Source organism: Gracilinanus agilis, chromosome 2, assembly GCF_016433145.1.
Source record: "Gracilinanus agilis isolate LMUSP501 chromosome 2, AgileGrace, whole genome shotgun sequence".
Lineage (NCBI taxonomy): Eukaryota > Metazoa > Chordata > Mammalia > Didelphimorphia > Didelphidae > Gracilinanus > Gracilinanus agilis.
In genome coordinates, this window is record NC_058131.1 from 189,465,289 (window position 1) to 189,492,786 (window position 27,498).

Sequence of the window (27,498 nt, forward strand, 5' to 3'; positions counted from 1 at the left end):
AAACAGATATTTCAACTTGATTTACTTCAATCTTGATTATTTTATTAATCACAAATTTACCTTTGATTCCTGACTTACCATATTCACTCCTAGAAAATAGGGATTAAATCTTATATACTTTTGTATTCCCTGAGTCTTGTACCTTATACCCAAAATCGATCTGTGATTTATTCAGTAAGTTTTCCCCTCAAAGAATAAATTTTGTAGTCCACCTGTCACTGCCTTTCTGGTATATATCTTGTCATTGTCCCCCCAAAAAGAGAAGTTCCCTTTTCAAAAAGCTGTGAGTCTTCTTCACTTTCTTTTGGTTTTTAAAGGATACCAAAAGAAAACATAAGATGTCCATTGGTTACTCTTTGTTCTTTCAAATAGTTCATCTCATTTACCTTTTCTATTTCTTTGATGAGGCCTTAAGTACCACCACCGCCATACCTTGTCTAGTTACTTATTTGTAATATATTTCAGTCTGTTCACATCCATTATGTGTGTCTTAATTACCCTGAATTTCTTTTATTCCTAGGACTCAAAGTTGTACAATAACAAAAAAATTTGTATACTACATTATATAAAGCTATGTATATATCTGTATTTTTTTACATAAGTGTGTATATATGTTTTTATGGGTAAATATAAAACTCTGAGTTCACTGAGGTTTAGAGAACGGGGAAAAGGAAGACTACTTGGGCAAGGGATAACTGACTAAGAACAAATACCAATGGGGAATCACCTTTACACCCACAAACACAGGACTTGGGAAAATGAGTAATACCTATATGGAGGGATGGCAGTTAAATCAGTTAAGCAGTGAGCCAGACTTCAGTCAGCTGGGGAATTACAATAAAATCTTATATAACTTAACTAAGGTACTCTTAGGGTTAAGGAGAACAGACAAGAAGCAAGAAACAATAATTTATTAAAATAAAGAAGTTAGGGAAATGAGTAAACAGGAATTTCCTTAACAAGGGAAATGGATCACTACTCTAAAACCCCAACACTAAACAGATCCAAGCAGGATGGGTCTCAGTCCTTGGGTCCTTGTCCCTCTAACAGTGATCTCAGCTGTCCTGAGGTCTCAAATGAAAACCAGCCAGTAATTCCAAAAGGGTCTCCCACCAAGAGCTGTCCATACTTAGAAGTCCACCTTCCAAGCTGCAAACCAAGCTCCAGGCCACACAGTAGATGGGATGGTCCTTGAGGAGTACAAAACACCTGCTTCCTCTCTAGTGGCAGCAACCAATAAACTCAGACCCTTCTCACCTGCAGAGTTCCAAAGCTCCCATAGTGTTCTGCTCATCCATCCTGCTTTGCACAACTTTTCTCTATCTATACTTAAAAATGCTATTTCCGTATTACAGGGTATTTATGCACAATTTCATATATATCTGCATATATTTGTGTATGTATTCCAATACTTAATATGTGCAAAGATAAACCAGGAGAGCAACTAGGTTGATTTAATGTATAATGCTCTAGCAATACATAATTGTAATATTTATTTAGTTTTTATTAGATTTTATTTGAATATTCTCTTCATTGAAATAACATCTCAGGCATCAAAACAAAGCATCTTTCTTATTTTAGAGACAGATAGATAAATATCTTTGTACATATATACATAGATGTGTACATATACACATATATGCATTCTATTTTACATGTGTGTTTGTGTGTGTATGCTTATCTAAATTCTGTAACATTTCCAAAAGCCTTTTAAACACTTGGCAAATCTCAAAATATCCAATAAACACAGCAATTATTGAGGAAATTGTTCTGTAGCAAAACACTGGGGCCAGTTGATTGAATTATTTTTGTTTAGATTGATCTGTCTATAAGAATGTCACCCAAAGAGATTAAATCTGCTTTATGTGAAAAGCACCTGTACATACATCACCATCTCATGTTCTTTCTGTTGTCATCTGAAATGGCTAGATGGTAATAGGAAAGGTGTTTTATCATTATCTCTAGCACATTGGAAATGGTCCAGTTTGGTTTCCATCTAAGTAAATTATTAGATGCCTTTTAGCATTTGTGAACTTAATAATATGATTTTTCAAATATTGATTACCTGGGCCATTTAATATAGCCACATACTCACTCATACACACATGTCCATGTGTACACGCACACATACACACAAACACACACACAAACACACACAATTGACTTAAGTGAATGGTTTCTGATATTGGCTTCAGGATGTAATTTTGAACCATTAAAGCTGCCAATTCTACTTTTTACTAGTGAGTCAGCAGTGTCTTTAATGTGTACTTAAAGAAGATAATTAAGGACCAGGCAGCCTCTTGATTGTTTGTAAAGCTTCCAAAATTTTATTCTAATGAACAACTGTTATTCCAATCTACTCATTTGTAAAATAAAAACTAATTGCTTCTCCTCATCTGCAACATTTCTGAGTATAAAAGGACTACTAGACAATACTGATTTGATGAATGCAGCTATTCTTCTCTAGGAGGGAAGCATGGTAAAGCATACTGTGAACTGAGAACTCTTCATTTTTGCTATGTATATATCATTTTTGATCCAGATCTGGGTCAGAGGTTTATCAAACCAACTCAATTATTGAAAACTGAGTAGTGTAGAAAGGATTTTGTAGGATTAGAATCTTTTCACTGAAGTCGAAGTTAAGGGGAAAACAAAAGAAAATATTTGCCTGAAGAAAAGAAATTTAAATATACAACTTTTTTTAAAAAAAATGTATCAAAAGTGAAAGGACATAAGTGATATTCTAAAGAAGATAAAAAACATATGGAATATTGATTCCAAATACTAATAATAAGAGAAATCAAAATTAAAACAATTCTTGAAGTTTCACTTCATATATAGCAAATTGAAGATAATAAAGATAAAAATTAGCAATATTGGAGGGTTTGGGGAAATACAGAAACACTAACACAATTTTGATGAAGTTGTTAATTGGCTCAAACAGTCTAGAAAATAATTTAGATCTTTATTTTAGAAATATATGTAAATGTTCATACTTCTGACCCAGTGGTGCTATGTATACTCTAGTGATGTTATAAACAGAAAGATCCCACATATATCCCCACATCCATAACTGGATATTTTGTGGAGAAGAGAGGAGAGAGGGAGGGAGGGAGGGAGGGAGAGAGAGAGAGAGAGAGAGAGAGAGAGAGAGAGAGAGAGAGAGAGAGAGAGAGAGAGAACACACAATAGTGTGATGGATTAATGAAAATAAAGCTGGTGCCTATTGACTAGGTAAAAGCCAAATAAATTGTGGCACAGAAATATACTAGAAAGTATACAAATGTTAGTATATAATAAGAATAAATGAATATGATAAAGCAAAAGAGCTTTGGGGATAGAGGGTGCTTTTATGAACTAATACAGAATGAAATAAGCAAAGTCAGGAAAACAATATGCACAATGAATATAAATATAAACAGATTAAACCATAAAAATAAAAACTGAATCTGAGCAATTATTATGGCCAAAAAGATAAGATGTAAAAATGCAGCTATGCAGAATGGAGAACTGTGGGTATGGAACTTTGCTATCAGATATTAGTTGTGTGGTCTGGTTTTGCTGAACTACACCCCACCCCATCTTTCTTTCTTAATTCATTATTACAAAGCATGTCATTGAATCTGACAGAACATGCAGGAATCCTCATGTGTGGTTCACCCACACATAAGTTGTCTTTCAGTATATATAATGTTCCATATGCACAGTTCCCCACTTCAAAAAAAAAAAAGGAAGGAGGAGCAATTTTTCATCTCTTCTCCTCAGCTAACCTTGAAAATTATAACTAGAAACTATAGTTTTCATTTTATTGTCCTGTATCTGATGAATGTTTTGCTTTTTTCTTTATTGAATGCTTTCTCAGGAATTAGTATTGACCCTTGCGTTAGTTTTTTTTTTCCAGATAACTTGAAAAAGTCATCAGTTCTGCATATGTGTATGTGCTTTTCAAATGAGAACTATTTAGATGATATATTTTAAATATGGGAAAAGCAGGTGAAAATGTGATATGTATTTTTTCACCTGTTCTTCCTATATTTAAAAATGTCATGAAGCATCTACAGCTTTAAATGAATTCCCATTGTCATTGTTCATGTTTTCACTTTTCCTAAAACTTTAATTTTGTATTAACATAATTATTTCCATGGATAGCTTGCATAGCTTTTTTAGTGTTGGTGTTACTTCCACTCTTCAGTGATGTTGGTAAAAAATGAAGAAATATTTCTTTAAGTTATAAAAAACCTAAGAAAATTCATGATAAATTAACTATCTTATTCACCCTTCTAATTAATATTTTTCTATTACAGGGTATCATTATGATTTGCAGCTGTGCTGCTATTTTTATATAATGAATACTTTAAAAATCAGTAGCAAAACTCCTCCTAGTCGCTTAAAGGCTCATAGGGTTGACATTTGATTATTCTGTCATGTTAGTACAAGTTGTAAGTTAGCTGGAGTCAATATGTGGTCCCAAGTCATTTTTCAGCAAAACTCTACCTATAGAGTAAAAATGAACTTGCTATCCCAGGAAAGCGAAATGATGTTGTGTACTGAATACAGGACTTGGAATCAGGTCAACTTAGGTTTGACTTTTGCCTCAGACACTAGACTTCCTATGAGAGGTTATTCAAACTCAAAGTCTCTTTGTCTATAAAATATAGCTGATAAGAGAAGTAACAAAGTTGTAAAGACATTGTATTTCATTTATGAGGAACATTGTTAAAAACACTTGGGAATCATTTTATTGTCAAGCATATGTTATTGATCAAATATTTCGAGCATACAAAAGCAATGTTGACAAATTGTTTATATCTGCATATAGTGCTGCCATGTACAGACCAGAAAGGTGTCAAATGAATTATCATTGGTCCTCTCCTTCCATGGCCTCTCCTACTCAGGGGTAATTAATGAGAACCACCTGGATCATCCAGCTAGGCTTGCCTGATTTAATTGTTTAAAAAATGTTCATATAAAAAGTTAATTGTGAAGATAGTTTGTGTATTAAACCATTAGGGATGCAAGAAAATTATTAACAAAGAAATAATTTTAATTTTGGAGGTGTGAAGAGAAGGGTCATGGCAAGGTGGATGGTGCATTACATTTGGAGTTGAGTAAGGAAGCCCTAGGCTTTTAGCTTTTGTTTTGGTAGCATATATTGAGCTTGTTGTTCAATAATCGTGACCAGCCTCACCTACTAAATGTTCTTGCATATGACAATTCTGTTTTTTCAGCCTGCTGTAATTTTTTTCAAGATCTCTGATTCTGTCAAAGCCCACATTAAATACTATCCTCCACTCTTCTCCCATATTCATGCATTCAACTAATTTGACCAGCATAAGATCTATGCCTTTGTCTACTTCTCTAATAAAAATATTGTAGGAAATAAGAACATAAAAATCAATTTCCCCATCCTTCTGGTGTTGCTATGCTTCATTCTCTAAACAGAAACTTCAAAGGTCATAACTGGAGTAGTTAAGGTACTCTTCTCAGGAATCTCTTGGCAATGTTTGACCTTACTGCCAAGGGAGTACTATTGCCCTGCCCTTAATTCTTGTTTTCCATCTCTTTTTTCTTAAAACTGTAATAAAATTAATATTTCATGTGGAAAGGGCATTTAATAGACTCACTCTACTATTGTTCTAGTCACTAATAATATGACTTTCCAGGTTAAAATCCCCTTCCTTGGTCACAATTTCCTCATGTAAATACCCTTTCACTCTTGGAATTTAAGCTCTAGGAGGGCAAGGTTGTTTTACTTTTTCATTTGTATTCTTAGCACTTGTCAGAGGGATTAATACAAAGCAATTATTTTATTAAATCAATGATTCATTCATGAGACATTTGATACAATGAAAAGAAAAATTATTTTAGAATCCGGAATCCAAATCTTATTTCTGATGCCTTTTACCAGTGTAATGTTGGGCAAGTCATTGAGCCTCTTTGGATATAGTGCTTCTCATCTACAAAGTGAGAATATTGATATATGTGACCTTAGAGGTTCCTGGAATGATTCTTCTTCTCAGACCTCGTTTCAACCTTTCTTTTATAGTTCTATAATGTACTTCTCAGTTTCTTCAACTGTAAAATGAGGATAATAATAGCACCTACCTTACAGAATCATTTTGAGGATCAAATGAGGTAATATTTGTAAAGTACTTAGTATAGAGACTGATGCTGAGCAAGTGCTTGTTCCCTTCCTGCCTCCAATCTCTCCTTTGAATGTAAATCTCCGTATCATAATCATGTCCTGGAGTTATCAGTGTCTTCTTTCATTTTCTTTTTCTCTATTTCCCTTTCCCTTTCTCTCACTCTCTCTTCCTTCCTTCCTTCCTTCCTTCCTTCTTTTCTCTCTTCATTCCTTTCTGTCTTTCTCTCTTCCTTTCTCTTCCTCTTTCTTTCTCTTTCTTTCTTTCTTCCTGTCTTTTTTTCTTCCACATCTTTCCCCCCTCTCTCCCTCTCTCTCTCTCTCTCATCTCATCAGACTCCAAATCTACCAATATAATCATCTTTTCTCTTTTGAGTTTTGGTCCCATATGACCCACTGCCTTATTAGATTCATCCACTTACATTTTTCTTATAACATATTATATTTATTTTCAGTTGCTTACTCTTGATTCTTACTTCTATATGTACCTTTATAATAAACCAAAATGAATTGAGGGACATCTAGGTAGCACAGTGTTGATAGAGCACCAGACCTGGAGTCAGGAAGACCTGGATTCAAATTTGATCTCAGACCTTCCTAGCTTTATGATTCTGAACAAGTCTCTTCATCTCAATTGCCTAGCCTTCTTCTGTGTTAGAATTGAAACTGAGAAAGAAGGTAAAGTTTACAAAAAGAACTGAGTTGATGATGAACTACCAATGAAACTATACTGGTCTTTTTAGAGTTCTCTGTTAATGTTATAATTTTATTCCAATAATGGCTTACCAATATAGATGGTAACATTCACCTTTTGTTCTGATATTCATATGAGAAGCAGTACTATGTAAGACTACAAATTCTGTTTTGAACTATATGGTCCTCAAAAGAAACTCCCTAGTCTAGTATAATCACCTGTCTAGTCCTTATCCCTACTTTTTGGATAAAATGAGATAAATTAAATCATCTTATTGAGATTCCTTCTGGCTTTCAGAAAGCCCTTTTTAGTTTAATCATGCCTATGTCAGATTACGTTGGGGACAGATTAAACATTAACATTTCATAACTGCAAAAATATGCTAAATCAATAGTCATACTTTATATGCCACATCAAAAAGCAGGGTTCCTAACATTTTGTTAAAAGCTAGAATATCAGTATTTTTAATGGAAAAATTCTATTCATACCATTTTGATGGTAAATTTTCATTAAGTTTTAATCATCTTCATCCCATGAAACCAACTTTTGACATTGTACAAGCCTGAATACATTAGGGCCACTTGTTAAGTTTCTGTGATTTTTTTTATATAGTCTTCACTTTTTTATTACCACAGTCCCTTTTATGAGACCATGAATATTATCTTTTCTATATCCCTTAGATACCTTCCTGCCTGAGTCTATCTCTTTATAGACATTCCTTCTAGCACTCTTAGAGTTTGGAAGCCCCAGTGGCGGTCTTTAATCTTATAAATTAACAGAAATGTGAAGGGCAGATATTTTTAGGGAATAAAAGTCTATGAGTTGACATGGCTTTACTTTCCTATCCTAGCACTCATCAGTGTTAAAGTACCTGGAATGAAAAATCTCCTTTTTCAAGTTGTTTTCATTGAGTGTGAAAGAGCACTACATGTATTTCAAAGGTTTCTTCTCTTTCTGGGAAATTGAGTGCCTTAGCCTAAAAGGAAGGTCTTTTTTTTTTAAAAAAAAAAAACACTTGCAACAGTACAGGGGGTAAGATATCTAGATGCAGGTTAGCTGCTCCTAGGAACAAAAGGAAGATTCAGAACAGGGAAAAGTTGACCTGAAAGCAGTTTAGGGCAGGGGTGGGCAAAAAATATATAGATATAGATATAGATATAATAATCATTTATCTATGTATACATATATAAATAATCCTTTGACTCAAAGCTTCTAGAGACAGAAGTTTTCATAGGTAATATAAATTTATTTAAGTCAAATATTCTAAGCCATAAAGAACAGTTGAAATGAATCATCGTATCAAAACTTTCATTCATTCAAGAGGCATTTATTAAACATTTACCACATTCCAGACATAATGCTAAGTACTACATATAAAAAGACAAAAAGAACAGTCCTTGCTTCTGAGGTGCTTTGTGAGTTGGAAAATATGTACACAGAGAAATAACATATTTATTGTTATTCAGTCTCTTCAATTGCATCCAACTCTTTCTTTATTCATTTGGGGTTTTCTTAGCAAAGATATTAGCATGGTTAGCCATTTACTTCTCCAGCTAATTTTACAGATGAGGAAACTAAGACAAACAGGATTAAGAGACTTGCCCAGGGTCACATGGCTAGTTAGTGTCTGAGACCAGATTTGTAATCAGGTCTTTCTGACTCCAGGCCCAATGCTCTATCCACTGGGTCACCTAGCTGCAGCCCCCCACAACTAACAGATACAAATAAATGTAAGCAACTTTTACTTGGAATGTAATGGAAATTAGAGACAGCAGAATTAGACTTCTAAAAAAGATACCTCAACAAAACTGTGACGGAAACTAGAAATTCTGAGAGGTAGAGCTAAGAAAGTATCTAAAGTTAATTTTGTCCTCAGATCCTCTTGACTCCAGGCATGGCACTTTATCTACTGTGCTACCTAGCTACACCTTTCTAATAATCCTTTGAAGGAGATATTAGATGTCAGAACACTGGTCTGATTCTGCCCTTAAAGATCAAGAGATCATTTATTATCAGACAAAGTGGGAAGGTATCATAGGGGATGGGAACATCCTTCATATCTGGGAAAATAGAACAGTAGAGAAAAATAAATCTCTTGCTTTTATTAGCTTTAGTGTTTGAAATTGTTCATCATTTATTTCTGACTACAATCAAAAATCAAATGCACAATACTTGCATATATGGTTCCCAGGAGGAAATTCAAGGATATCTTTTCAAGATCCCTCCAAGCTAGGGACTTGGCTGAAATAAAACCCCCAAAGAACCCACCTTAGAAGGAGCAGGCTGAAATATTCCATCAAGTCTTTATGCTATTTACAATTATTTGTAGCAATCATCCCACAATAGAGAATTAATAATAAGAAATCAGTAATCATTAAATTAATGTCATACCAAACTTTTTCCTTTCTCCCTTCTCTCTCCTTTCCCCTACCTACTCCACCTGCCAAATTCCCAATTATCTCCCAGGCTTGTATTTTAGAAATTTAGGCAATGTATGCTTAAGATTTTGTGCACAGTGAGCCACAGTTACTGTCAATTAGTTTATTTAATATTATTTCTTTGTTACAAATGAAAGATCAATGGGGGATAGGGGTGGGAAAGGGTCATATAGGAAAATGAATATTATTTTTTTTAAAATCAAAAAATGGAGAAAAACACATTAAAAGTTTGTGGGCAAAAATGTCATTCTTTTCTGTAGTTTACTATTGATTTGTGAAACAGTGACAGCTTCACATTCTAATAAACATATGATGAATTCTTTCTAAAATGCCTGGAGAAGGACAAAAACACATAATCTGAAAATTTCTAAAATAGCACAAAAAATAAAATTGTCTATTATTGTTATTATTCCAGGCATTAAACTAAAAATAATAGAGTGCTCTCTTTTGAAGTACTATATTCTACTATTGATTTTATGCCATTCAAGTTTACTATGTAATATTTAATATATAAATTCTCCCAAGCAGCTTTATTATTTTCCTTATTTATTTTCCAACTTGAGTTCTTTTAAAAAAAACTTGAAAGGGAAGTAGGAAGGCACCTAAATTTATTATGTATATGATGTTTTCATTGAAGCAAGCAAATTCTATACAGCAGCCTGACCTAAAAGTTCATTTTCCTTAAATGTGAGTTTTCATTAAGAGCATAGATTTAGAATTGCAAGGGATCTCAGGGGGCTTTAGGTCTGATGCTCACATTATATAGGTGAGGAAATTGAAGACAGGAATTTATTCAAAGTTAATAGTAAGTGGCAAGAATAACATTGTATTAAAATATAGATATAAACACTCTATATCACTTATATAGACATATTAACACATATCATATATATTATGTTTAGAGCATATTTGATTTTAAAGTATCTTATGTTCAGGAATTCTCATAATGAAATATTATTCTTTCAATCCATGTAAAGTAGCATAGAGTAAAGGAAAGAATATTGGGGGTTGGGAGTCAGAGGACCTTGGTTCCAATATTAGCCTTTATACATCTACTCTGGATGACTTTGGAAAACTCACTGCACCTCTCAGCCTTAGACTCCTACTATTTAAAATGGGAAGATATCCTTCTGGAGTTCTTTTCAGCTCCAAACCTAAATCTCATGAGATGAGAATCATAATTATTTAGCTTTAGGAAAAACAAGAAATTTGGGCAAAATTTAATATTTTATTCTTCCAAATTCTGCTTTATTTAAATGGACTGAGAAAGACATCATTGAATAAAAAGAAGGAATGAAAGCACTGATTTTGTGCCACTTTGCTAAATGATAGAAATACAGATAGAAAAGCATGATAATCCCTGACCTAAATTATCTTACATTCTAATGTTGAAGTGAATGCCCATAAGGGAAGGGTGGCCACAGAGGAATGTTTTAGTAAGACAGTCACCTCAATGGTGAGTAGAGCAACAGAAGATGTGCCTAGCATGCCTTTTTCAGGAGCTATAGTCTACAATGCTCAACTAAGAAATGAAAACAGAGAGGGACAGAGTGATAGCAAGATGTCTAGAGTGGAATTTGAGGCATGGTTGGGGCCAGATCCATATAAAATTCATATTCACTAATCAGGGCAGTGTGGACCTCAGCATGACAGCTCCAGAACTGAGAGCATTGAGTCACCCAATGCATGGCTTCTGCTCTAAAATGTTCAATGTCAAGATATATTGGAAGAGTCTGATAACCTGAAGAGTGCAGTGACAGGCAGAGCAGATGGTAAGAATATGACCAAGGTGGTCATTAGTACCAGTGATGGAGAGTTAACTGTGTGTTGACATATATATATATATATATATATATAGAGAGAGAGAGAGAGAGAGAGATACATACATGTATGAATGCATATTTTTATCACCTCTATGTCATGCCAAATATTGAATATTTTAATATCTTTTGATGCACTTACATTTAGAGAATACTTTCAAGACACATTTTCTGTAAAAGGATGTATATAATCTAATGAAAAATAAGATGCCATGGAATGTTAGAGTTCTGACAGTTAGGAAAAGGAAACATAGATTTGGTTTTCCAACTTGCTGACTTAATTTCAAGCAAGGTTGGTAACAGATGGAGTTTTTACACTAGAAGGTGATTTTATTTCATACATGTTTTATACTATTCATGTTGTCTTCATCAAATGTTTTCTTGTGGTATAGACATGAAAGTTGATTCTTCAACTAATAGAATATATCAATGCTCAAAACTTCTGCTAAGGGGCTGCTAGATGGCTCAATGGATAGAGCACCAGGTTTGGAGAGGGCAGACAGGTCTGGATTCAGATATGGCCTGAGATACTTTTTAGCTGTATGATCTTGGGCAAGTCATTTAATCCCAGTTGTCTAGCCCTTACATCACTTCTGCCTTAGAATCAATACTTAGTATCAATTCTAAGGCAGAAGGTAAGTTTTGTTTTGTTTTTTAGAGCTATGCAAAATTCAAGAAACCATGACTTTTAATACAGATATTATAAATTTGACTATCACAGAGGATACATTTTTCAAGCACTATAAATACCATTTTAAAGGCATATTGAGGTTTCATTAAAGCACGTAAGAAAATCAATCTCACTGGCCTAGTTGACCAAATAGCTTAAGAATTTGAAAAGTATATTCGCTTCATTCATGGTAGGTAATTTTTTTAAAATCATGAATATATATGCCTAATCTAGGAACAGGTAAATGCCCTCAACTAAAAGTGGAAACAGAGGAAGGGATTGTGATAACTCTAGGTGTCTGGGGAGGGGTATATGCAACCAGAAGGACAAAGAAGATAGATTTCTCTTACTTATTTGTATTTGATGATCATTATGTTTAAATGACTAACATGCCCAGGGTTTGATCAAAAGTTTTTCAATAACTTTGTAATTTCCAACCTGTCTTCTCTTCTGCTGTTACTCTTTGGAGCCCTGACACTAATTACAGCTATGAAAATTAAATCTTTGAGTAACTGATAAAGAAATTAGCATTAATTGTATTTAGAGAGGAGACAGTGATCTAATATATCTGCCAATATACAAAAGAGAGGGAGCCTGATTTAGTAGATAGAAGGTGCACAACAAAACCTGAATGAGTGGGTTCAAACCTACCTCAGACAAGTAGTGGCTAGTAATCATGGGCAAGTCAATCAATTTCTTAGTGTTCTAACAATTCTCTAAGATGATAAATTTTGCAGAAAGTGCCACCTTGCTTTGGTAGAGGGGTTTTGCCCATTCAGGATTTTCTAATGCTATTGAAATCACAGGCATAACCCCTACCCTTATGAATCAGTCCGGAAGGCGATAAACATGTATTAAATGCCTACATTGTTCCAGGCACTTTATTACATGCCAGGGATACAAAGTAAGCAAAAGGCAGTCAGTGTCTGCTCTCAAGGAGCTCCCAGTCTAATGGGAGAGATAACATGCAAACAACTATGCTAGAGACATAACAAAAAAGCTACAGACTTGGTAAATTGGAGATAATTAACTGAGGGAAGGCACCTGAATTAAGAGGAATTGGGAAAAGCTTTCTGATTTTATCAGAGATTTGAATGAAGCCAGGGAAGCCAGCAGGTGGAAATGAGGTTATTTCACTTTTGGGAGATGTAACCAATTCTCCATCATTAGAAAGAACAGAGGGAAGACAGTAAAACTGAAATCTAATAAAAGCAATTGCCAAAACAAAGCATTCTAAAGCAGTAAATTTTCCTTGTTGTTAATCTTTTGACAGTGGCTCTTAATTATTTCTTTTTGTTCTGAATATAATAGTAGAAACTCTACAGATGCCTTTGCCTGACCCAGAAAGTTCTTTTTTTCTTGAAGTATGGCAAATAAACAATCATAGGCCAAGGTGTTTTGTTTGGCTTGAAGATTTAAAATCAACCACCACCTCAATGGACATAAAGGAAGCAACACATTGTAAATCACTTGATGACTTTTTTACAAGAAGGCTAGGACACGGATTAAAGAATCTTTATGACTTCCTCCCTGAACCAACAAATAATAAAGAACTTTGAGGGAGTAAATGTCAATCTTTTGAAAATTGCTTACTTTTTTTTTCAGAGAAAAGACAACTTGAATCCCTTAACTGAGAGTACTAAGGCTTTTATCCCCTTCAGTTGGCCATTTGAGTAAAGGAAAAAAATTTTTATACATAACTCCCAAGATTTACATAGTGATTTTCAAACAAATGGCTTAATAAGTTTGGCATAACTTCAAAGAAGCTCCCAAATACAACTCATTCAAATTTTTCTGGCACTTCTCCTTGAACACATTTTAGACAATTTTCTTGATAATTTGGCTCTCAATATTTTCTTTTTTCAAGTTATCTAAATGAATTATGGGAATATATTATGCTAGATCTGGAAGGGACCTTAAGGATCATTTAATTCAATTCCCTCATTTTAAAAATGGGGAAGTGAAAGGTCAGAATGGTGATTTTCTTTATCTGGGACTTATTATTTTGGAGATAATGAAAATGATAACCTTGTTATCACAAATATCTTTGGAAGAAGTCCTTTCTAGGTGAAGAAAAAAAATCCCATATGAACTCTTCACTATTTTTTTCCACATTTTCCTGCAACGGGAGAAAACAGGTTATTTCATTAAATTGAACAGTTAGCTGCTATTTACAGTGGTCAAGCCCATTATGTAATTCAGTAATATTGTTGTAGATTATAAATTTTATATTTTTATAATGATTTAATAATGTAGTCTTACCATTTGTAATGTTAATTATGTGATCAATATTTTATACAAGTTGCTTTGCAGAATTTCAGAATAAATGTAAAAATGTATTATTTTGACTGAGTGGATCATATCTGTGAGATTTTAAGAATATATGGTTTGATCAACATCAAAACTATTGAATATCTGTGGAAGAGGTTTTTTTTTTTCTGATGATTCTACTAAAATATTCAAAATAAAATAACAAAATAATTTGAAGCAATTATATTGATTTTTAATATAAAGCTTATAATCTGTTCTGTTGATTTGACTTAGCAAAAGAAAACTATTTATAATTTTTAAAATTATAATATTTTGATAATTTAATTTGATCCTCAGAGAAAACTTCCAATGACTCATGGCTAGAATTTAATATGTTAATTGATTCCCTACTGAAGTTCTGATAAAATGTATACCTTGCCTTTGTGAGTCTTACATTGAATTTGGTATTTATAATGAACAAATTTATATTTAATTTCCAATAAAGAAAAACCTATTTCTATTTTGAGTTATTTTTTTAAAAAAAACATTACTTTCTACCTTAGAATCAATACTGTGTATTGGTTCCAAGGCAGAAGACCAATAAGAGCTAGGAAATTTGGGTTAATTGACTTACCTACGGTCACACAGTTAAGAAATGATTGAGGGGCCAGATTTGAACCTAAAAACTCCCATCTCTAGGCCTGACTCTCAATTTACTAAGCCAACTAACTGCTCCCCCAACCCCGTATGAGTTTTTCATAAATTAATGAAACTTATAGCAATGGTTTGAGGAAAATTCCTATAAGATTCATTTCAAAAGAAAAAGTAACAGAAGGTTTTCGGTGTACATATGAATTAGACTGAATTTTTAGAATCATTATTTTTCTACATCAAGTTTAATTTCTATAAAGAGAACACTAAACTATAGTGAGAAAATGTGATTTTCAATAATTCTAGAAAAGTAGAGAAATAAATTGGGAAGATGGAAATATATATCTAATTTTTTTGTAAAAAAATTATTTGGGAGAGAAAGAAAAAAAGAGATTATACCTTATCTAATTTTATTCAAGTAAGACATTCATATTTTTAAATATGTCATTAGTTTCAAAATTAATTTCTATACTTAACGAAACCAGATCCTTTCTTGATCTTGCTACAGGGAAAACAAAGCATAGTATGTATTAATTAATTAATCATTTATTACAGAGAACACCAATAGAAAGTTATAATTTCTTAGTACATTAGGAGGCCGATGTGAAACAAGCCCAGCTTCCTGCAAGATTATTATATAATAACACATTTGAAGTCCAAGTTTCTAGAACATGATCAAGTTTACCATATGTTCAGTCAATGTTCCATGAGACTTCACTTTCTTTTGGACCTTTCCATTCATGTAGGATTCCTCATGTGAAATCATAATAATACAAAGGAATGTTCACTTAAAAATGGAATGAAAACAACATAACAAGAAAGAAAAACCAAATAACAAACACTCTGACCTTCCATTTCCCAAATTAGAACTGCTTAAATGCACATGGATGATATGTGAGTCTTCTTGACTCCACTTCTCTTTTTGCTCATCAGCCTGGCATTTTAAATTAACAGAGTAGGAGGAAAAATACACATCTTTGTGTGTCCAAACCCTCTGCATTTCCTATAGCAGTGATGGTGAACCTTTTAAAGGTTGCATGCCATGCCCTACCCCCTGACCCGCCCCAGACCTTGTGTCATGCCCCACACCCCCAGTCTTAGTGCTGCATGTGCCATACCCCTTTACCCCACACAGGGGAGGCAGGAAGAGCTCCCATTGGGCTGTTGGGCAGAGGGGTGGGGGATGTGAAAAAATGACGTCAGGCATGGTCAAGAAGGGGAATATCCCCCACCTAGTCTAAAAGAAAAAAAAAGATTATACCTAATCTAATTTTATTCAAGTAAGACATTCATATTTTTAAATATGTCAGTTTCAAAATTAATTTCTATATTTAACCAAAGAAGACCCTTTCTTGATCTTGCTGGGAGATAAACAAAGCATAATATGTGTTAATTAATCATTTATTACTCTGCCTTCCTAGTAAGGAACTCTGTCTCTGGGTGCCATCTTTGGCTCGTATACCATAAGTTCACCATCTCAGCCGCATACTATATATCACCATTCAATGACAACCTAGAAAAGGGTAAAAGTCTATCAATTTATCAGACGTGATTGGGGGAAATAAACTATCTGGCAAACTTACCACAAGAATTAAATCATGTAATGGAAGAGTAAGAAAAAAGGACATGGAAGAATTAAAGCAGCCTCCATCCCAACTTCATTCACAACCCTCAAGACCTATATAGCACATATATATTCTGCACCATATAATAGAATTATCCAATTAGCAGAAAAAAAGTGTCAACCTTTTTGGGCCAAAAATTAGGACCAAGATTTCCTCCTAAATTTAATTACAACCACATTGCTGTCTTACTAAAGGAAAAGGTTGCCAGATAGAGTATTTGTTTTGGAACCAGAAAGACCTGAGTTCAAATGTGACCTAGATTTTATTAGGATCTGCAATGTGACCCTGAGAAAGTTGCATAATCTTTGTTTGTCTCAGTTTCCTCATCTATAAAATGGATATATAATAGCACCTACTTCCCATGGATAAACTGAGGCTTGAATTCTAAGGAATTTAGGTCTCTCTTTTCCCCAAGGAAGAATAAACTCCCTGAGCCACTGAGACCCCTAGAGATCTCTTTCCCTTTTTCCCAGAATAAGATAACTGAGAAATATGATGCCCTTAAAAATGAAGATATTCTTTACTAAGGACACACATGCACATATGAAGCAAATTGTTCTAACACCAAAAGCTCAGGGGAAAAGAAGGAAAGAGCAGATTAAATAATCTTCTAAGGAAGGGAGGAGGGAGAAGGGGCTGGAAGGGGCCATTCCAGGGAGAGATCTGAGGTGGTATGGATGGAGAGTTCCCAGTTGGGGGGTGGCATATTACCATGTACAAGGAGGAACAAAGACATCTTTGGTTCATGATTTTAGAGGCTCACTGACACACTCTTTTGCACCATAACAAGCATGAACAGATTCCCATCCTTCAGAATATAATGTAGTACAGACTAGCTTGATAGGTCTTGTCAACGTGAAATATTACAGAGATAGTGAGTCTTAGACCAGAGATGTTTACTCAAAGCAAAAGGACTTTTTGGTTATCTCATCCTAAATAAACTCAGAGAGCAGATAACAAATGAGCTGGTACCTTGTGAAACCCAAATTCGGTCTAATAGCCCAGGCTTGAAAGTTCTGATTTCCATGATTACCTCAGTTAGGCTGTTACTTTCAAAGACTTTTAAGTTACTAAAGACAATTAGCTTCTCCAAATCACTCCGAGTCCCAGGAAACTAGAGTCACAACTTCATCCCCCCACCAGGGCAACTAGAGATTATCAAGACAAGTAGCAAGATAATTTACACGTAAAGTTCTTGTGAGAATCAAATAAGATAATATTTGTAAAGCAATTAGCACAGTGCCGGGGACATATGAAGCCCTATCTAAATGTTAGGTGGTGTTATTTTTATTATTATATCAGGGATTAATTGGTCTCCAAGGCTTTCACTCAACCTGAGCTGCATGTGTTCATCCTAATTCCAAATGAGGACTGTAACTAGGTATGTACAATCACTTAAATAAATAGGTAGTGGATGTCTTCTCATCTTTGTTCTAGATTGGAGGTGAGCACAAGTATGCATCCTAGATTGTGCAAAATAACAGCATGTGTGTGTGTATGGGTGTGTGTGTGTTATAATTACAAACTAGAATAAAGATGCTAACTGTCCAACAGAGTAGACATGTATCTAAAAAAGTAGACATGTACATAAAAAGCTGTGGATACTAGCTGTTTCCTTAAGATATGAAATAGGAATAAATCCTTATAGGTTATCCATAATTCCAAACAAAGCTTTACTTAATGAGTTCTTGTCTAGCTATGAGTGTCAGTAACGTTGTCCCTGCCTTAAGCAAGTGACTTAAATCACTTTTTAATATTATTCTATTTTATCAGGGAGATAGTCAATGAACTTTCAGAGTTTCCAACATTCTATTCAGACCATTATGGAATATTTGGCAATCAAGTCCAGAAAGTTCAGGGATTAAAAGCCATCTACCTCAGCCATGGGTATACGAGTATTGAAATTTTTTCACTGTGGATCCTCAAGATGGGAATCACAGCTGGAAGGATATCTAGAGTGGTTACTTCCCCACACAAGAAGGAAAAACTCCTGTCCAGAAGAGCAAAAATTCAGCTCCACTACACAGTTCCTTCCTGGCACCATATTCATTTTGCTCCTCTCTTCTTTCCCATCCCCTATCTAATGATCAGTCATTTTATTCCTCTTTAGTGAAACTGGTCCCATCCTCCTATCATACATGTTATGAACCTCTAGAGTTAACACTGGGGCAGTGGCATCACCTGGTGGGCTTCTTTAGTGCTTCAGAGGGAATTTAATTTCAAATATTATTGCAATTATTTCTTATTTCTACACAGAAAGAGTCATTATCAAAGAAGTGTAGCTATGGCACAGAGCACAGTGACGTTACCAATATCTTTATCCCTAAAATGAGGACAATAATCTACCTCCCACAGTTGTTGTGAAGATAAAATGAAATAATCATTGTAAAGCACATTGCAAACCTTAAAATGCTTTGTAATAATGATTATTATTGTTACTTGATTTATATAGGCATATAATGCATGACAGTAATAATAATAATAAATAATAACAAGTTTTTTTCCTCATTCGATCTTCACAACTATCCTGGGAGATAGATGCCTTATTATCCATACTTCACAGTTGAAAAAACTGAGGCAAACAGAATTTAAATAACTTGCCCAAGATCACAACAGCTAATAAATTCAAATCTGAGACCAGATTTGAGCTTGCGTCTTCTTTATTCAAAGTCCAACACTGGCCATTGCACTATCAGCTTCCCCAGTTAGTGTGTTCTTTTTTTCACTGCAAAGACTAGTTGTAACCACACTACAGTAGAATGCTATAACTTGACTGACTGTATTGTCATAAATAGACAAATGTGATCGCTCATGATAGAGTTCCTACGGTTCTCTCTGATGCTATAATAACATTTTGCCTAAATTTATGATTCATGGAAATTCTTAAAGCTTAAGTCACACAAACTGAAGAATACAGGTTTCCAAAATAGATTTACTACACAAAATGACTTCTCTACTTGCAATTAGTATTATCATTATTAATATTATTGTAATATTTCACTATTTGGAAGTATATTGAGTCTAATCAAATACTGTTCCTAATTTGCGTACCCTTAAATTTGATCATATCACAATTCCTATTCTTCCCTCAGCCACCTCCAGTTTCCTACTCAGTTTGTCAACATTGCTATATGATTTACCCTCAACTCTCACTTGGATTTGGTAAAATTTGAAAGGAGTTAGACAGAGAATTTATTTGCTTAACTTGTTAAATAAAACAAAAAGAAAACAGAACTTTGTATAATTTGTGAGACCCCAAAATGAATTGTGCAAAATATATCTGGTCTGACTGTAGAGATTAATAAAATGGAAGGAAATGGTAGAAATTTAATTCTGTAAACTCATACTCTAAATATAGCCTGGCAAGACTTTGTATTTGAGGAACCAATATTGACTTGGATAACCTCAATGTTGGGCAAACAGGGATATAACCTTTATCTATAGAATCTGTAACGAAATCTCCCTAGGAAACAAAAGTCCTTCAAATAAAAGATTAGAAGGATTATATGTGTTTGGGAGTCAGCTATGTGTGACTGTCCTAAGTCAGAAACACTTGAATCCTTCTGAATGAGGCAAGCGTGAGTGTAGTATTTTCTTTAACACAAGATCATTTTGAGCCAAGACATAAACTGTTACAATTTGATGCAGTCAAGGTTTAGCTTTCAACCTTAAATGAATGCTGTGTTTTGTTTTTAACCAAATATTAAAATCAAACTCCCAATGCCAGAAAGCTTTACTGAATATTTAATGCATTGTTGTAGTTCTATAGGAAATAACTATAGAGCAGTGGTTCCCAAACTTTTTTGGCCTACCGCCCCCTTTCCAGAAAAAATATTACTTAGCCCCCTGAAAATTATTTTTTTAAATTTTAATAGCAATTAATAGGAAAGATAAATGCACCTGTGGCCATCACCACTACTCTGGATTGCTGCAGCACCCACTAGGGGTTGGTGGTGCCCACTTTGGGAATCACTGCTATAGAGGAACTTTTTCACTCACTTATCTACTTATCTATTTATTAATTTAAATAGCAAACACTATGCATGAATAGAAGATTTTAAGATATAGCTAAAATAATCTAACAGAATTAAACAGAAGCAGTTAGAGACTCTTTGTCATCCCATCAGAGTTTTTGTTGTTTTTTTAAGAGACTTTAGAGATCATCTGACTAAAACTCCTCATTTTATAGACATAGAAATTGAAATCCAGAGAGAAATTTATTCCCTATGGTCACATAGCATTTTAGTACCTTAGCTGGAACCAAAGCCAAAACTGAGTGATGATGAATCCAGTGATTTTTCTGTAATTTTATTATATTGTTATTATTACTACTAACAACTAGCATTTATATAGCAAATTAGCATTTGCAAAAAATTTTAAGTATGCTGTTTCATTTAGTCCTCATAATACCCTGGGGCATAACTAGCATTATCCCCATTTTGTTGTTGTTCAGTCATTTTCAATTGTGTCCCACTATCTTTGAACCTCTTTGTTTTTTTCTTTTTAAATTTTTATTTTTTTTAAATATTTTTCCATGCTTACATGATTCATTTTCTTAACCTCCCCCCTCCCAGAGCCAACAAGCAAATCCACTGGGTTGCACAAATGTTATAATTTGATTTCCAAGTTACTCATTTTTATCACAGAGCAATCTTTTAAAGCCAAAACCCCAAATCATTTACCCATATTAGCAAGTGATAAGTGATAAGTTTGTCTTTTACATCTCTATTCCCACAGTTCCATCTCTCAATGTGGATGGCATTCTTTCTCATATGTCCCTCAGCAATGTCATGGATCATTGCATTACTACTAGTAGCAATGTCTATCACATTAGATAGTTCCACAATGGTTCACTTTTGTTTACACTGTTATCCTGGTTCCACTCATTTCACTCTGCATAAGTTCATGGAGGTTCTTCCAGTTCATAGAGAATTCCTCCGGTTCATCATTCCTTTCAGCACAATAGTATTCCATCGCCATCATACACCACAATTTTTTAAGCTGTACCCCAACCAAGGGACACCTCCTCATTTTCCTTTTTTTTGCCACCACAAAGAGTATAGCTATGAATATTTTTTGTACAAACATTTTTCCTTATTATCTCTTTGGGGTACAAACCTTTGGAGTTTTCTTGACAAAGTTACTGAAGTAGTATGCCATTTCCTGATCCAGCTAATTTTACAGATGAGGAAACTAAGTATTAGGTGATGTAGTGCAAATCGGGTGCATATCAACCCCTCAAAGCCTTGATATGCACTCTATTCGCACTACAGTGATTTGCCTAGGGTCACATAACTAGTAGGTATCTAAGGCCCAAATGAACTTGGGAAGATGATTTTTCTTTATTCCAATCATAGCACTCTATCCATTATGTCAACTAGCTGCCATTAAAACAAACAAAATATTTCTGACCAGAAAGTAGGAGTATTGAATAATGCTTAATCTTGCTAGCTTGTTGTTATTCAGTCTAGTCTAATTCTTCATGACCCCTTAGACTATATTGTTTGTAGGGTTTTCTTGGCATAAATATTGAGGTGGTTTGCCATTTTCTTCTCTAGTAGATTAAGGAGAGCAGAGGTTGTAACTTCCCAGAGGTTGTAACAGCTAATAAGCATCAGAGGATCAATTTGAACTCAGTTCTTCCTGATTCCATGCCCAATGTTCTTTTCACTGAACCACCAAGGTGCTTAGAAAAAACAGATGAGGAAACTTAGACTGAGAGAAATTAAATGACTAGCCCAGAGTCATACAGACACTAAGAAAGAATTTAATCTTCCTAACTTTAAATCGAGAGCTGATGGCCAGCTCTACCTTTAACTCAGACCTTGATAATAGTCCAACACATATTTTGGGTTTTTTGTTTTGTTGTGTGTTTTTGTTTTTGTTTTTTTAGTTTTCTGGTAAGGTTTATACTGAACTCTCTTGACATGAGCTGAACTCTAGAATGTTATCAAACATAAATATATATATATATATATATATAAACATCTTGTATTTTTTTTCTCTGCCTCCTCAGATTAAAAAAATAAAGTAGGGCAGAACTCCTGAAAATTCTGGTGTTTCAAGGCCTATTTGTGAGGGGGTGCATACATTAGTTCTGTTTGTTTGCTTCCATAGCCTTTTGTGAAATCTTCTTAAAAGATTTTCTGGTTCCTAAGGTCCACAGTGAAAACTATCTCCCATCATTGAAAATCTTCATTTAGTTAGATACAAATTTTTAAAAAATCTTGTAGTTTAAAAAGACTAATATCTATGCAGAGGAAAAGTATGAACAAAAAAACTGAGAAAATTTTAAATTTCCATTTAGATGCAAAGAATGACCTATTCTTAATATAGGAATTCTTGCTAAGAATCAGAGATTACTTTGTGCAACCCATAAAAGAATGGGAATATCCTTTTGCACTCAGGTCATGTCTCTAATTTTTATCTAATTGATCTAATATCTAAGAAGTATTGGCATTCTAGCTTCAGGAGTTAAAGAGATATAGGGAGATTCCCTTGCCTAATTTTTAAATTGGATCTTTTTCTCTGCTTTTCTAGGTTGACTGGCATGAACCTTCCTTCTCCTGTTATCAGTAGCAAGAATTGGTTACGACTCCATTTCACATCTGACAGCAACCATCGACGAAAAGGATTTAATGCCCAATTCCAAGGTAACAATTTTCTAATCTAACAGAGCAAGTAGCCATGGACATCCTGGGTTCTCCCTTGTTGCTGAACATGCAGGGACCAGAGGAGAGGGTGGTGCTGGTAGAAGTCACAGTGGAATCTCAACTGTCCTATTTGGAAACAGTAGTTCTTAGGTCTATAACCAGTAACTTTAATTGCGTCACTAATATTTCATTTAGGTGATAATAGAGAGTAAAAGTCTGGTAAAATAGGCAACGTGTACTAAGTTTCCAAAAGAAGTCGTTTGTCAGTCAATAAACATAATGAATGTTTACAGTTTTTATTCTCAGGTGGGTGGCACACAGTACCAAGAAAACCCGAAAAGATTCCCCGATGTCACAATTTCTCTTCTTATATACAACTGGAGCTAAATTAGCTTTATGGAAGATTTCAATCTCTCACCATGTCTAAGTTCTACCACTTGTAGTCTAGCACCCCTCCTCTGCCCTGGAACCATGGGCTCTCAGAGTGAGCTTGGAATTTATTTTGCCTCAGAATCAGATTCCTGCCATTTCCAAAATTCTCTCACTCCCTTTTAAGCTCACTTTCCCCTATAAGTATTGTCTTCCTATATTCAAAATAAATTCCCTGAGGAAAAGGACCATCTCCCTTTCCTTCTTTTTTACATCTAGAACTTTAGACTGTGCTTGGAGCATAGTAAGTTCACTGTTCTATAGCATAGTCTATTTCTTTGTTGGAACTTCAGCAAATGTCATCAAGAAAAAGTATTTGGTTGTAAATGTGCCTCCTCAAAATGAATTGTATCTGGGTGAACAACGCATCCTTTTTGGGGTGTGAAATGGAGTCAGTGAAGAGAGGTGGAAAGACTATTGGATTTGCATTAAGAAGAGCTATTTTCCTTTCCTGTCTTTTTTACTTATTAGTTATGTGTTCAGGAGATAAATATCTGGGGCTCAGTTTTCTCTTTTGTGAAATAGAGCTTGGAATAGTATTAAGATCCTTTTTAGTTCTAAATCTGTCAACCTCTTCTGGGATTTGAGACATGGAAATAGCAATATACAGGGCAGCTAGGAAGCATGATGGATAGAGCAGCAGGTTTAGAGTAGGGAGGACCTGGATCCATATCCTTAGATACTTCCTAGCTTTGTGACCCTGGGCATGTCACTTAACCCCAATTGCCCAGCGCTTGCCATTCTTCTGTCTTAGAATTAATACTAAGGCAGACTGTAAGTATAAAAAAAAAGAAATATCATATGTAACTTTTTTTACAACTTTTTCATAAAAATATTTTACCTCTTTAGTATAATAGGCAGGAGAAGAAGCTTAGTAATACTGCAGAAAAAGGCAATCTCAGAGTCAGAAAGCCCAAATTCAAATTTACAGTTAGCTGTAAGATTCTTAGCAAACCCCTTAATCTCTCTTCTCCAACTTTCTCTTTGAGGAAACTGAGGCTAACAGAGTTAAATGACTTGCCTAAGATCCCACAGCTAGGAAATGTCAGAGACTAAATTTGAACCCATGACCTCTCTTCTCCAGGCTTTTTCTCTATCCACTGAGCTTCTTAGCTTATTTAATGGTTATATCTTCCTTTTTTAAAAATATAGAACATTCCAAGCCAGTGTATATGTGAGGTGTAATGAGTACGTGGAGGAATACAAATATGACAATGAAATAAATACAAAAGGCATTAAATATTTTAATAAAAATAGTTGACTTTTATATAACACTTTAGATTGTGCAAAACTCATTACATATATGACCTCATTCATTCTTTAACCAACTTATAAAGGATGAAATTGAATCTCAGAGATGTTAAATGATTTAATAGTTAGCATTTATATGGTGCTATGTTCCAAGGATACTAAAGACTTCACAAATTTTAGCTTACTTTATCCTCAAAAGAACCCTGAGAGGTAGGTACTATTATTTTCCCCATTTTATAAATGAGGAAACTGAGGCAGATAGAAGTCAAATGACTTATGCAAGAACACACAGCTAGTAAATGTCTGAGGCCCATTTGGGGGTTAGATCTTCCTGACTGCAGTCCTGACACTAGCCACCAAGTCACCTATGTGCCTCGATGTGTCAATCCATTCTTATTAAACTATTAAGCATGAGCCCAGATCTCTCTAGACACTACAGTGAACACTCTATCCACTACCTTAAACTAGAAAAATAACTCATGATTTATCGGGATCTCCATAGAGTTTTTATAGATATTGAGGGAAAAAAATTCCTTATGAGGTTAAAGCTTAAAAATAAGCTTTTACCCTCTTTAGGGCAGTACAATTTACTTTTTTTCAAAAATTTATATAAGTTATAGAGATCAATTTAAGTTTGATATCAGAAAAAAAAACTTCCTAACTGATAAAGCTGTCCAAAAGTAGACTGCAGGGAAGATGTTATGTAACTATACTATTAAAGAGAACCTAATCTAAAACTCTCATTTCACACATGAGGCAACTGAGGCTAACAGAAAAGAAATGACTTGCTCGAGGTCACACAGGTCACAAAATAGTAAAGATGTGATTTGATATCAAGTCCTCTGCTGCCAAATTCAGTGTTCTTTTTATACTTCAGCAACTCAAACGCTAAAGGCACCTTAAACCTCTTTATAAATGTTGCCATTATTATCATAAATTGTATATAAAACCTATGTTAAATTTAAACTAATGCCCAATAACTCCAAGTATTATGTTTTATGAGGTTTATTATTAATCCTTTGGAATAGAGAAAAATAAAAGAACAAAAGTATAAAGCCTAAGTAAATCCACGTGGGTAAAGTTCTCCTGCCTGATTCTTAGCCAACCTCCACAATCGCCTTCCCGGGAGCAGAGAGAGAGGAAGGGTTAACCAAAACATTATCTTCAGCTCTTTCACCCATAGCATACATACGTAACATAAGAATGCAAATGGGATGCTGGGTAAGATAGTTCTGGGGAGTAAATTGCATCTACACACCTATCAGGTAGGAATAAATTCAATAAGATGCAAAATATAGTAATTTTGAGCTAATGGAAGATAACATGATATAAGATGGAGAGTTTGGGCTGTGAAATTAGAGGACCTATATTCAAAGTCTATCTCTATCTAACATTTGTTAATTATATAGCATTGAGCAAATTATTTGACCTATTTGGGTCTCAGTACTTTATAAAATCAGGGAATTAGAATAGACACTTCAGGTGTCTTGCGTCTCTAAGTCAATGAGTCTGTGATCCCACGTGAAATGTGATTAGATGTGTAGATTCATCAGTTTTCTGGCAATCTTGTTTCTTCAACAAAACTCACTGGTCTGGGAATATCATGAGTTAGTCATTTCTTCTCTAAAGACAGAGCTTTAGTCATATGAATCCCTTCCTTCTCCATATTCATTTAGGTATAAAACTATAATTTCACAAATGAGAACATGATGAGTGGCAAAAAATGATGGGAAACAAGTTCTGTGGGAGCCCAGAAGAATCAGCTACTATCACTTTGGGGCAAGGGGACTCAGGAAGAACCCTGCATGGAGACCTTTAATCTGGACAGGGTTTTGGCAAGTAGTAGTAGGGTCCTTAAATGATTTCAGGCCTTACCAAGCTGGAAATGCTTCTAGAATTATCTGGCATTAATCACTGTTTGTCCCTTGTCTAAGCCTTAGCTAAATATGGAGAGGCTCATCCTTAGAAGTTTGACTGCTGAGTGTTTTTTTTCTTTTTTCACATGTAAGTCATGAATACAGTCAGTAAGAAAAAAAAAACATATTGTCTAAGGGTAGTGAGTATGCACACTAATATCATCATGGATCTTTTCAAACACTGAAGCATGAAGAAGTTACTTGAGATCTGAGTGGATGGTAAGGAGCCACCGAAAGTTTTTGAGCAAGGGCAATGATGTCAACCTGATACATTAGGAAGGTTAATTTAACAATAGATTTGAGATCAGTGAGACTGGAAGCCAAGAGACTAATCCATATGAGATGTAATATGGGAGTGGACACAGTAGTTTTCCAATTAGAGACTTAGGAACACTGGCTATGGAGTTGGAGAAATGGTTTCAAATCCCACCTCTGATATTTACTACTAGGATGACTTTGGACAATTCACTGAACCTTACTGTTCCTCAGTTTCCTTATCTGTAAAATGACAGAGTTGGACTAAATGGCTACCGAGGTCGCTGCCAGCTCTAGAGCTATGATCCAATGATATTGGATGTGAGAGATATAGTAGAAAAAATATCTGAAAAGTCAGTGACTGATCAGATTATACGGAAAGGGAGGAATCAACAATAATTGGACAGTTCTGAGCCTAGATAACTATAAAGAAAATTGATGGAAATGTTTTATATTTCACAAATGCAAAAAGCTATTGGTAATTTTTCATATAATATGATCAGAGATATAAATAAATAATACACTTCTAAGATTTTGCTTTGTTTTCTTTTTTGAATGGGGTCTGCTTAAAAGTTCCCAAAATGCTGAACTCATTTAAAAAATATTGTTTATGTTGAATTTTAGTTATATGAATAGTTCCTTTTTTTCTTAGTTGTATTTTCAATACTTCTCTCTCCAATTATTTTTCCTTCCCAAACTCTTTC

At 34.4% G+C, this 27,498-nt stretch overlaps 1 protein-coding gene across 1 annotated transcript in view; it reads left to right on the forward strand.

Annotated features, from left to right (window-relative positions):
- The window catches only part of CSMD1 (CUB and Sushi multiple domains 1), a 2,120,031-nt gene that overhangs the window by 1,068,647 nt on the left and 1,023,886 nt on the right, over positions 1 to 27,498 (forward strand). The window contains exon 7 of the mRNA XM_044659558.1: positions 22,831 to 22,943. Within this exon, the coding sequence (XP_044515493.1) occupies positions 22,831 to 22,943 (113 nt within the window). The remainder of the gene's footprint in view (positions 1 to 22,830; positions 22,944 to 27,498) is intronic.